At 44.5% G+C, this 13,440-nt stretch overlaps 1 protein-coding gene across 2 annotated transcripts in view; it reads right to left on the bottom strand.

Moving 5' to 3' along the window:
- The window catches only part of LOC138285093 (leucine-zipper-like transcriptional regulator 1), a 360,497-nt gene that overhangs the window by 47,753 nt on the left and 299,304 nt on the right, over positions 1-13,440 (bottom strand). The window contains exon 8 of one of the 2 annotated variants that reach the window (XM_069224618.1): positions 5,455-5,517. The exons of the other annotated variant lie outside the window; for it this stretch is intronic. Coding sequence (XP_069080719.1) covers positions 5,455-5,517 — 63 coding nt within the window. The remainder of the gene's footprint in view (positions 1-5,454; positions 5,518-13,440) is intronic. 2 annotated transcript variants of the gene reach the window in all.

Raw genomic sequence — 13,440 nt, forward strand, 5'->3', positions numbered from 1 at the left:
GCACAGGGGCGGCCGGGTGCAGAGTGCTAAGTAGGCATCAGGTTTGCTATAGGAAGCAATGGAGGGACCTGGGGATCACTTAGGTGATGCAGGCATGGCACGGGGGGGGGGGCTTCTCCGGCCAGCCACTGACTGGGCTAGGAAGAGGGCTGCCTGCTGGTCACTCCTGCACTGGAGGTTGGTTCCTCTCGGTCCTGGGGGCTGCGGGTGCAGTGCTTAGTCCAGGCGTCGGGTTCCTTGTTTCCAGGCAGTCACGGTCAAGGGGAGCCTCTGGATCCTCTCTGCAGGCGTCGCTGTGGGAGTGCAGGGGGGTGGACTCAGAGTACCCATTTTGTCATAGTCGCCTGGGAGTCCTCTCTGCGGTGTTTGTTCTCTTGACCTCGAGCCGGGGGCGTCGGGTGCAGAGTGTGAAGTCTCAAGCTTCTGGCGGGAAGAGAGAGTTCTTTGAAAGTTGTTTCTTTGTTGCAAAGTTGTTGCAGGTTTTGAACAGTGCTGCTGTTCTCTGGAGCTTCTTGGTCCTTCGGGTTCAGGGCAGTCCTCTGAGTCCTCAGAGGTCGCTGGTCCCTGTCAGATGCGTCACTGTGCAGGTTCCTTGAGTCTGGAGACAGGACGGTAGGGCTGGGGACAAGTCAGTTGTTGTCTCTGCGAGGCTTTCAGGTCAGCAGTCCTTCTTCTTGTTGTAGGTTGCAGGAATCTGATTTCCTGTGTTCAGGGTCGCTCCTAAATACTAAACTTAGGGGTGTGTTTAGGTCTGGGGGGCAGTAGCCAATGGCTACTGTCCTGGGGGTTGGCTACACCATCTTTGTGCGTCCTCCCTAAGGGGAGGGGGGCACATCCCTAATCCTAAATGGGAAATCCTCCAATCTCAAGATGGAGGATTTCTAAAGGCAGAGGTCACCTCAGCTCAGGACACCTAAGGGGCTGTCCTGACTGGTGGGTGACTCCTCCTTGTTTTTCTCATTATCCTCTCCTGCCTTGCTGCCACAAGTGGGGGCAGTAGCCAGAGGGGCGGGCATCTCCACTATCTGGGATGTCCTGGGGTGCTGTAACAAAAGGCATGAGCCTTTGAGGCCCACCACCAGGTGTTACAGTTCATGAAGTGGGAGGTGAGAAGCCCCTCCCCCCAGTACAGGCTTTGTTCCTGGCCACAGAGTGACAAAGGCACTCTCCGCATGAAACTCGTCTGGTTGTGGCAGGTTGGCAGTAACTGGTCAGCCTAGCCCTAGGAGTCGGACTGGTATTCAGGGGGCATCTCTAAGATGCCCTCTGGGTGTATTTTACTATAAATCCCACACTGTCATCAGTGCGCATTTATTGTGCTGAGACGTTTGATACCAAACTTCCCAGATTTCAGTGTAGCCATTATGGAACTGTGGAGTTCGTGTTTGACAAACTCCCAGATCATATACTCCTTATGGCTAACCTGCACTTACAATGTCTAAGGTTTTGCTTCAACACTCCAGGGGCATAGTGCTCATGCACATATGCCTTCACCTGTGGTATAGTGCACCCTGCCTTAGGACTGTAAGGCCTGCTAGAGGGGTGACTTACCTATGCCACAGGAAGTGTGAGGTGTGCATGATACTCTGAGGGGAGTACCATGTCGACTTAGTCATTTTCTCCCCACCAGCACGCACAAGCTGTGAGGCTGTGTGCATGTGCTGAGTGAGGGGTCCCCAGGGTGGCATAAGACATGCTGCCGCCCTTAGAGATTGTGGGAACAAAGGTACAGTTTAGGGAAAGAACACTGGTGCTGGGGCCTGGTTAGCAGGGTCCCAGCACACTTTCAAAAAGTCAGGGGGTAACCATGCCAAGGAAGACATTTCCTTACAGGCACTAACTGAGATGAAACGATTACCTATGACTGCACTCAAAACCAGATGGGACATGATATTCCAGACCCGAGCTGGGACAAAATCCTTGCATACCACCGACATATATTGTGCAATACTAAATTAAGATGCATACAGTTTCACAATCTCCATATGACATATCTCACTCCACACAGATACTAGACACTGCCTGAAATGTCACGCACCCAATGCTGATTTCAAACACATGGTATGGGCGTGCCCACTTATCCAAGAGTTCTGGGAGGCAGCTCTACAACGCCTTGGGGATCCGATTGGGAGGACACCCCTGCGGTCAATGGTAGCATGCTTTTTGGGAGACTTCCCTAGACACCCCAGGAGCAAGGTGGGTACAAGGTTCCTGGACTTGGCTCTGGCAATGGGTAAAATCGTGATGCATGGAAATCTGGCACTGGGATCAAGGAAAAATGGCCAAAGGAGGTCACTGATTGGGCCGGAGTGGAGAGACGGATTGTGCGCCGAGCTATGGCAGGAGGTGTTGAACAGATGGGAAATACCATAAACACCTGGATTGAGAGGAGAGCGGAACAATATAAAAGTATTCCTCTTCCTTGCGCCTTGCTAACCCCAGGGGTGGCGTTAGATTTTGCCACTGCCTCAGATTTACGAAAATTCGTAAATCTGAGGCAGCGTCAAAATGCAATGGGTGTTGCGGTGGCACACCCACAACAACACCCATTGCACGCTCCTTCAACACAAAGAGCTGGGTGTGAAGGGGTCGTATTTACAAGGTGAGAAGCTACAAAAAGTGGCTTGACAGCACTTTGTAAATACGGCACAGGGCATGGCGCCACTGGATTGTCACGAAAAGTCACACTCCGGTGGCTCTAGGGGCTCATAAATATGCTCCTTAGTTCCTAGACTAGCCACAAGAGATGTGATTGTGCCAAACCCTCCTCAAATGCTGTGCAGAATGTAGGCATTGTGACAGAGTTCTCGCCTCCAGATCAGATAATCCATGTTGCAAACTCCTGTTACTGACAAATGAAGCTCTTAAGAACATTACTTTCAGTCATGAAGGATAACCTTCACATGCCAGTGAAAAACACACTTATCCAGTCAAGGCTCAACTTTAGTAAATCCATCTAGCTCACCAGCCTAGCTTATTGTGCGACTGCAGCCAATACAAAATGCAGCTTGATGTTTATTTATCCAAAGGTCAAGGAGAACACATATAATCTCAGTACTGCGTTAATTACATCAGCTTCAAGTTGAGCAAAGAATATCTTTAAGATGGCAGTTCTTGTTCCCATAGCCCTTTATCTGCAGAGTTCATTTCAGAAAAATTTCACTGACACCAACCAGCCTGTTCTCTATGTTCTGAGTCTCTATCACATAAGGCGTTGCTGAAGGTAAGTAACTTGTTCCTCTGATAGAGACTTAGAGCTGCATTTTAATTACTTTAGAACAGATCCCCAAACAATACTTCCTTGGAGGAGGGTCTGCCAACTGATTAAACTACAAAGTCCTGGAGAACTGAACGGATAAGAAGACTATCACACCAGACCAGACTGTTGAGATAGTAGCGTTTGGCAATCATGTGCATCGATGCCCACATTAGTGCCTGTCAGATGTCCAGAATTGGGACTCCACAAGCCAGTGCAGTGACCGTACCTTTGGCTCTGGTGGAATGAGCCTGCAAGCCCTTCTTGGCCAGTGCAAGATCTGCTTTTTGGCCAGTGCTTAGCAGATTTAGATGCAGGGTACAATCTATCTGGAGAAGGTTCTGGTTCTCTCATAAGTTGATCATACTTCCAGATGTCTTTGGTATGAACAATATAGAACGAACATGTTCCTTTTGGATCTACGCAGTGGAGTCTCTCCTCTTCCTTGGAGAGGGTGTAGAGGCAACAAGGTTGATAGTATGAAATTCTGGCTGATGTGAAAGGGCGCCACAACCTTGTGGAGGAATGAGGCTCGGATCTGCCAGTTTGTCCCTTCTGGAGGATACAGCAACTGCCAGAAAACCTTTTTGATGATGAGCATTCTGAGAGTAGAGCTGTGCATAGGTTCAAAAGGTGAACACATCCAAAAGGCTGGGGCTAAATTAAGGGGGTGGCAGGGATTTGGGGGGGGGAGGGTAAAGCGCTGTAAACCTTTCAGGGAATGTGTCACAACTGTTGACTTTAACAGGGAGGGTTGATCTGGCAACCAAAAGAAAGTAGAGATAGCTTAAAGGTACCCTTTAACTGTGCCCAAAGCAAGGCCTTGCTTGGCGAGGGACAATGCAAACAAAAGATCTCTGAATAAGGGTGCAGACAGAGGATCAATCAATTTGGCAGCAAAACAAGCCACATATTTGTCCCAACGGTAGGCATAGAGTCTTTGTTGAGGAATGCTTGGCTGCTAAGAGGGCATCACATACTTCAGGAGGCAGAACAAAAACGCTTAGCTATGATCGCTTAATCTCCTTGCGTGCAGGTAGAGGGTGCGTAGGGTCAGGTGGACAACCCTGCCCTCCTGTTGCGATTGAAGGGCCTATCGAAGAGGCAGCCTGATCAGAGAACTGTGACTCATGCTCAGGAGTTTGGGATATAATACTCTCTATGCCCAATCCAAGGCCACTAAGATGACTTGGACCCAGTCAGTTCTGATCTTCTTGAGAGCTAGGGGCAGGAGTGGTATCAGCAGGAAGGCATACAGGAGTTGTGAGTCCCACTCAAGACAAAATGCATCTCCTAGCAAGAGCCGCCTTGGAAACTCCAATGCCCAGAAGTGCTGACACTGCATGTTCTCCATGGTTAAATAAAATGTTCCAAAAGGTCCAACTCTTCTATTCTGTGATACAGTGCCCATATTCGATATATGCAGTGGGTCACCAAGTGAGGCTTGGACCACTTGTTTCTCAGAATTATTACTTTTACTACGAATAAGTAGGTGATACCACCCAAAGTTAAATATTATTATTGCTCTTGAACGATGCATTTAGAAGCAAATTAATCAATCCAGATGTTCAAAAACATTAAAAGCATGGTCGCAGTCATATTGTTCATCCACATATCCTTTTAATGCAAGATTTTAAAGAAACATCTGTCATGTTTCGCCCCTTACATGGTTAAAAACCTGGGGCTTTCTCAATGCTGTAGGATGAAGGGAACAAGAAATATGGTTTATATATGATTTACTGTTAGAGCAGGTTACCAATTCCCATTGTGAAAAGAGGTGAAGCCATTAGCTGAAGTTAGAGAGGCACCCAGTGAGATTCGTAGACTGTATATCAGTTAATTACTCCAAATATTACCAGACTAGAGGAGAGACATGGTGCTGGCATACAGAAATGCATTAATACATTGTGGCGATTAGAACAAAACCAAAACTGCATGCAATGCATCTGATAGATGGTGCACTCAGCGAGCAATGCATCGTCGGTCAAGCCTCAGGTCATAAAGGACATATCTCAAGCAAAAAAATAGTTAGGATGATTGACAGGAAGGAACAAGATAAGGTAGAGGACGTGAGGTATAGTGTTCTAATATGAAGGAAGAAAGTGCAAGACTGCAAAAGTAGAGAAAAGGGAGACTAGTGTAGAAGAGTGACATGAGCCAATATATACAGGTCAACAACATTATTAACAATTGAATACCTTGGTAACATGTAATTTCCAAAAGTCCAATCAATTGTAGCAAATATTTCATCAAAGTAAACTCTAAAGAAAGTAAATAATGTACATCAGATCAATACTGACCTAACAGCAGTCTGTGCATTGATATTAAATACCCATTTAAAAAGTACATAGTATAGTATCAAATGTGAGAGGAGATATTTCAGTGCAACAGTAAGTTAAGGGAGAAGGAATTATGTAAAAGGTACAATCTTGAAATCAACAGATCAACCCCATGGTATCACACAGCAGGTACAAACAAAAGATATATTCATAATGTGATCTGTGAACAATAACACAAGGTAAGCGTTGAAAGTTAATTGTCTAAGTGTTGGGTAGTTGGTGTTCTAGTATAATAATTATCTAATGAAATAGTGTGTCAAAAAACGCATAAGGGACTCAGAACCTAGTAGATTGTCTAAAGGGGCCAAATAGTGTGCATATATGGTGCCCCATCTTAAGTTGGACATCTAATGAACAAGCACAACAAAGATCGTCACGAGCGACGGGGTTAGACAGAGCCACATATCTCGGTAAAATAACATGCCAGCATTTAAAATTGAGAAAGGCCTTATAGTAAATGCGTAAGTCAAGTAATGTATCTCCTTAATTGCGGTAAATAATCAGGATGGTGTTGCTCCCGGAGAGAGATCCATCCATTACAAAGGACATTCAACCATTCCCACAGATGAGCTTTAGAAGAGCACCTAACCTCAGAGAGAGAATATGTCCCTCTTTCCTTCATGAAAAGAAAGTAATCAAAAATTTTCTGAATCAGAGGACTGGCTTTTACACCTGCACCAAATGCTCAAGTTGCAAATTAAGTAGGTCCAAAACTAAACAAAACCTAATCAATGGCCAGAGGATGCTAATAAGGAATTTCATCCACTGTGACAGCACTAACGTGGTCTGCCTCATTACGTGTCCTTGTAATCAGCATTACCTAGGCAGTACTATTAGACCTTTGAAAACAAGAATTGAGGAACACTTTTGTAATATCCACAAAGATGACTTGAAATTACCAAATTACAACAGCACCCTCGGGGTGATGATCTGGAATTAAAGTTACAACAACAAGAAAGCGCCCTGCTCATCTGCTTTGATTCAGTGCAACGTGGCTCCTTTTGATCTTCACAGTCTCCTCTTTAGTCTCTCCAGAACCTTGAGAACTTGTTAGGAATCTGAACTGATGCTCATATATCAAGTGTAATTCTCCTATATAAACCATATTGGGTTAGAAACATAGAATATCATTGACAGGTGTCTGACTGACTGTTAAAGTTCATGGAGATTGGAAAAGACAATTATTAACTGTTTGTAACAAACATGCAATCCCCTCCAGTGATACTTCCGTACCTTTTCCTTTCAATCTCCTGGTTGGGTACATCTATGCTGCTGTAATATGGACAATTATTCCTTGTTTCTTCTCTCAGCAAAAGGTGAACACTGTTAATTTGCTACTTGACAGCATTTATGAATATCATACTAGGTCTCTCCTAACTTTATGAACATGATACCAGGCCCCTCTACCCAGCTCGATTAGGTTGTTCCTAGTTACAGTAATTTACTAAACTCCCAAACAGTACCCCAGCAGGTACCTAGCTGCACTCTATGTTCCATTTTGTTCCTTAAATATCTCTCCTTGAGCGACACCACCCTGATTATTTGCCTTCTATTGCTATTCTTACATAGAGGTTTCCTTTATTTTTCTATCTGACTTGGGGTCACTAGTTACATACTCCCTGAGTATGACGCTTCCTGGCTGCAGTCATTCGAAATTTTCCTCAATTAAGGAGAAACATCACTTGAGTTAGGCTTTACCATAAGGCCTTTCTCAATTTTAAATGCTGGAATGTGATTTTCACCAACATATGTGGCTCTAACGCCATTGATCGTGACAATCTGTGTTTAGGTGACATCACATTTTGCTTGTTCATTGGATGTCCTCCTTAAGACGCCACCATATATGTATGCTATTTGGCCCCTTCAGAACATCTACTAAAAAGGGTGGTAGGACTTCCAAATCCTTATAAAAGCTATACAATTTAACAAGGCACCCGACTACGATGCTGTCCAGACTTGCAGTATCAGTACGGGATTTAGCCCAGGACCTATGTAAGTTATACTTGCTCTTTTATTGTTTTTTTGTATTGATATTGGTCAGACAGTTTGCCTATGTGTGATAGCCTTAGACTCAGATTTATACCGCCTCTCGGCCCCTTTTTGGTCCCGTTTTCTTTTACCTATCCAAGCATTATATGCATAAGCGTATTTGATGTCCGATCAATACCGCCCACGGCAGCTAACTTTATTCCCGGTTTCCACTGGGCACAAGTCATATTTAGCAATACAATAACTTGTACACTGGTCCGGGTTCTATTAATGATATGGATTTTTGATACGCTAAGTTTGACTATCTAGTGCTCACCCATGACCTCCAATTATTATATGCAGGGACTAATACTACATCGGTTATAATGCAAAGTGTTATTTGTCCTGTTATTCAATATGAGCTTCAGTCCTTCATAAGTGTAGATGGTGGTTTCACTGCATAATTGGACATGTATTTTTTTGACACACTATTTCATTAGATAATTATTGTAATAGAATAAATATTTGACCACCAATTCCCCGACAATTAAAAAATTAACTTTGAACGCTTACTTCGTGGTACTGTTTACAGATCACATTATGAATATATCCCACGTTTGTACCGGTCATGTGATACCATGAGGTTGACCTTGATTTCAAGATTGTAACTTTTACATGCTTCTTTGTCCCTTAACTTTCCGTGGCGCTGACACACTCCTCTCACATTTGATACTAAATTATGTACTCTTCAAATGTGTATTTATTATCAATACATAGACTACTGTTAGGTCAATATTGATCTGATGTACATTATTTACTTTCTTTAGACTTTACTTGGATAAAATATTTGCTACAATTGATTGGACTTTTTGGAAAGGACATATTTTACCAAGGTATTCAACTGGTAATGATGTTGCTGACCTGTATATACTGGCTCATGTCACTCTTCTACCAGGGTCTCTTATTTCTACACTTTTTGCACTTCCTTCCAGTACACTAGAACACTATACCTCACGTCCTACACCTTATTCTGTTCCATTCCGTCAATCATCCTAATCAATTTTTTTGCTTGCGATATGTTCTGTATGACCAGAGGCTTGACCCACGATGCAATGCTTGCTAAGTACATCATCTGTCAGAAGCACTGCATGCCGGTTTTGGTTTTGTTATAATAACCACAATGCATGAACGCATTTCTATATGCCAGCACCATCTCTCTCCTCCAGTTTGGTAATATTTGGAGTAATTAACTAATATGCAGAAAAAACACTGGAACTACCGATTTCACTGGGTGACTCTTTAACTTTAACTAATGGCTTCACCTGTTTTCACAATGGGGATTGGTTACATGCTCTAACAGTAAATTATAGGTAAGCTATATTTCTTGTTCCTTTCATCCTACAGCCTTGAGAAAGCCCCTGGCTTTCAACCATGTAAGGGGCGAAAAACGTGTCTGCCGTTTCTTTCAAATCTTGCATTAAATGGATATTTGGATGAACAATTACTGTCTCTTTGATATCTTGCATTAAAAGGTTATTTGGATGAACAGTATGACTGTGACTATGCTTTGAATGTTCTTGAACATCTGGCTTGAATAAATTGCTTCTAAACCCATTGTCCAGGAGCAATATTACTATTTAACTCTGGGTGGATTAACCTACTTCTTCGTAGGAAATGTTCTGGGCGGAAGAGACCTTACCCAGCCTCCAAATGCACACGGCATTCATGATCTAGAAGGTATCGGCAAATGAGGTTGTCCTCCCTGATGTTCAGAGATTCCTGCCAGGTTTTGTTCGATCAGGAAAATTTCCTGACATTCCAGTCATGTCCTAGGGCGCAGAGTCTCCTGGCACAGGGTCCATAACCAAGTGTATCGCTCTTGACGCCAATAGGTTGATGCGGAGCTAAGATGCAGCTGGGGACCTCTGATCTCCACCTCTCCCAGATGGCTGCCACAACCTAGGAATGATGCAAGTTTGTCCACTGTCATTTCTGCGTGGCAAAGGGAGAGGGTTGTGCTGGGATGGGATCGGAGATATTCCCCTGATGCCGAATCCACTGGAAATCCAAGTCCCACTGCAAAACCTGCATATGTGCGTACTTACACCAGTAGGATGCAAGGGGCCATAAGGCCTAAAGCCCCAGAATCAGTCTCACCGAAATCCAGATTAGAGGTTGAAACATTGGTATCATAGCCTGAACATACTGAACTCACCGCTCTGATGATAAGCAGATCCAGAAGAGCTACCTCAGTAATTTTTCGGCTGCCTTATTTGACTTTTTGTCAACATTTTTCGAGCAGTCTTGCTCCCAATATGTCTTGGGTGGCTAATGCCACTGGTCTGGATACCTCCTCCTAGTGTGGCTTCGGAGGAAGGGCCTTCTTTTGCCATGGTGGTGCAGATGGTGGCTGAGGCATTGGGCCTTAAGGCTGCCCCTCAAGGCAGTCAAGACTAATGTCTTGACAGAGGTGCTTCAACCGAGGCAATCCCTCATGAAGCCTCTACTTTCCTTCAGTCAAGCCCTCACTGATGACCAACCCGGAGCCTGGGTCAAGCTCTGTACAAGCACTCCTGTGCACAGAATGATTTCCCACTGCCACCACCCCATTCTTGAGGATTTAGCTTTCTTCACTGTGCACCCAACTCCTGAAAGCCTAGTCATTTAGGCCTCAACGTCTTAACCCTGGTGCTTTCCGTACCACCCCATTGCTAGAAGTCAGCTGACTTCTCGGGGATGTACAGGCATCCTTTATGGACATGCCCTTTGACGGCACACAACTGTTCAGTGACAACACAGATTCAGCATTTGAGGGCTTCAAGGACAGGAGAGCCACTGTCCTTTCGTTAGGACTTTCCACAGACCCATGCCAGTCTCATTCAGCCTTCCGTGGATACAATAGCGTCTACCAGTCATGTCCATTTCCACTCAGTTCCCATGGCCAAAATACTTCCCAGTCTTTTTGTGACGAGGACACAACTCCCACAAGTCTCGTGGTACCCAAAGCCAGAGATCTACCCAGTTCACCACCCCCTGGCAGCTGCAGCCTCCAGTCCTCTTAAGCCTTGGCACTGCAACATTGCAGGCAATCGGTTGGTATCAGGGTTCAGCACCACCTGCCCCCTGGCAGTTTATAACTTTGGAAAAGTGAGTGCTCCAATTTTTTTCAGCTGGATTATACCCTTCCAATAATAGAAATCTCACTCCATGCCTCTGTCCTCAGATTGGCTGATGGAGAATCATCTTTCCCTGTTGTATCATGAAGTACAGGCCCCCTTTGGCTAAAAGGGCCATTGAGAGGGTATCAACATCATAAGTAGGTTGTGGTTGTTATTCCTGCTACTTTCTGGGGCCAAAGAATGATAGAGACCTCCCCTCTATTCTAGATCTGTTCCCTCTAAACTACCTTGTAGGAAAAGTTCAAAATGCTTGCTCTGGTTCATGCCCTGTCTGTCCTGGATGCTGGAGACTGGATGGTAGCCTTGGACTTGCAGTATGCATATTTCCATATTCCTGCCAGTCCACAGACGTCATATGTGTTTCATGGTGGGTAACAAGCATTTCCAATTCAATGTTTTCCCTTTTTGGCATTACCAGCAACCCTTGGGTGTCCGTGAAAGTAATGGCAGAGGGCATATAGCCAACCTGCTTAGGTTAGGGATTCCAGTCTTCCTTTCTTAGTGATTGGCTGTTGAAAGCAAACTTGCCTCAGGCAGTTGTCACCCACCTCCAGACTACAGCGGACCTCCTGCATTCACTGGGCTTCTCTATCATCATGCCAGAGTCACATATGACTACCTCTCAGCCACTCCCTTTCTTCAGAACCATTCTAGACACAGTGGGAAAGCAAGGCATAGAAGAATGTCATCAGCATATAATGACATTTTCTCAGGCTGTCTCATAATGGCTGGAAACTGCAATATGTGCCTTCAATCTGACCAAGCACACTAGGGGTCTATACACAGGGTTAAAACAGGGGGAAAACATGCATCCTTGCCTAGTCCATCACCCTACAGGGAAGGAACCTGAAAGTACTCCATTTACCCGTACAGCAGCTGTTGATTACATGTATAACAGTGATACCTACCTACTGAATGTGTGCCCAAACCCAAATGTTTTTAACAGTTGAAGAAGGTAGATCCAATCTACGGAGTCAAATGCTTTTTCCGCTCCCAGAGACAGGAAAGGACAGAGGTTCCTCTGTGCCCCACAGTGTCCATTTCTCCGATCAAGCGAGTTGCCAGAATTTTGGCTAGTAATTTTTTTTATTTTACAGATTTTTTTATTTTAAAGATTCTTTTTATTAGTTCCATTTCTTGAAAATCAAGATTTGGTTTGTATGTTTACCTTTATGCTAGGAAGGGTTATAGGTCTATATGCCATTCAAAAATATCTGGGTTTACCCATCTTAGGTATAACTACTACTGGGAAAGGTCAAAGGGGCGGACAGTGCACCTCTTTCTCTCTAGTAGAACTAAACATGTTTAATATGTGCGTCACAGTTTTAGAGGATAGCTTCCTGTATGGTTTGACTGGAAATCCATTGGGTCTGACACTTTCAATTGCCCTTTAAGTTCCTTAAAGATGTGTTCAGCCTTCAAAAGTTTCTGTAGCGTCACTTGACAGCTGCGGTAAACACAGTTCATACTGGAACAGCGCCCTTTCCTGTTCCTCAGACCCTCTTTTGGATGCATATAATGATTGACAATATTGGTGAAATTGTCTTGTTACGGCTCAGTCTGTGCACACCACCCTACCATCTTCTATTTGCAGCTTACCTACCCCCATATTGTACTCACTTCTTTTTCTTAAGCATGCCAAAAATCTGCCCGTCTTATCACCCGTTTCATACAATTTTCAATGCTGGGCTAGGGAACGATTTGTCACAGTGTCCTTGTTTGTGTTTTTATATTTTTTTGTTGGGTGAATTTAAGGTTTAAGTTTGGGTGGAGAGAATTAAGGGTGAATTTAAAGCTTAAGTGCTGATGGAGGGACGAAGTAAAGGACAAGGTACTTACCTTTGGTAACGCCTTTTCTGGTAGAGACACAGACTAGCCGCAAACTCCTTATCTTAGAATTCTCCTCAGGCGTCAAACTGGATCCAGAAACTTTTCCTCAGCAGTACCTCTGCGCGTTGGTAGAGGGCGTTGAGCGACTCTGCAGTGACGTCGTCTCCAGAGAGGACATCAGCAGAGTCCATACAGTCCCTTACCCGACACACTGATGTCAGTTTCTTCTGTGACTAGAATCCGCACAGTGCAGAGCCACATAGAAACTGGCGGAGGAAGAGAGTATATGCCAACCACAATCTAAAAATCGTTATACACACAATAACGAAGAGACAGCAGAGACTACCGCAAGCGGGACTGAAAAGAACACAGTTCACAAGCCGGGAGGATGGGTGAGTCGATACGGAATCTGCATCTCTACCAGATAAGGCGTAACCGAAGGTAAGTAACTTGTCCATTTGATAGAGACAACTAGCCCAGATTCCTTATCTTAGAATTAGATACCAAAGCAATATCAATTCAGGAGGAGTGTTGAGAACGGATCTCACCAGTCTTGCAATGAACAACCTGGCAACAAAGAGGAAATACGCCAGGCACAAGACAGACATGGTGAGAAGCTAATGTAAGTTACCCAAAATGAATAGATGACTGACTTATCAAGTTGGGATATGAAAAGTCATGACTGGAAAGGAATCTCCCTGAAGGGTACGTGGTAGTGACCACGACAAGTGAGGCAGGCAGACCTGCCAATAAATAACGGAACGAAAAAGGGGTAGAAATGTCCAATAGACTGTGAGGTATAGGCACATAACACTCATCAAGGGACAACTTGTAGACATTAGGCTGGAAAGAAGTCCCTGGTAACAAA

This window comes from Pleurodeles waltl, chromosome 3_1, assembly GCF_031143425.1.
Source record: "Pleurodeles waltl isolate 20211129_DDA chromosome 3_1, aPleWal1.hap1.20221129, whole genome shotgun sequence".
In the NCBI taxonomy this organism is placed as follows: Eukaryota; Metazoa; Chordata; class Amphibia; order Caudata; family Salamandridae; genus Pleurodeles; species Pleurodeles waltl.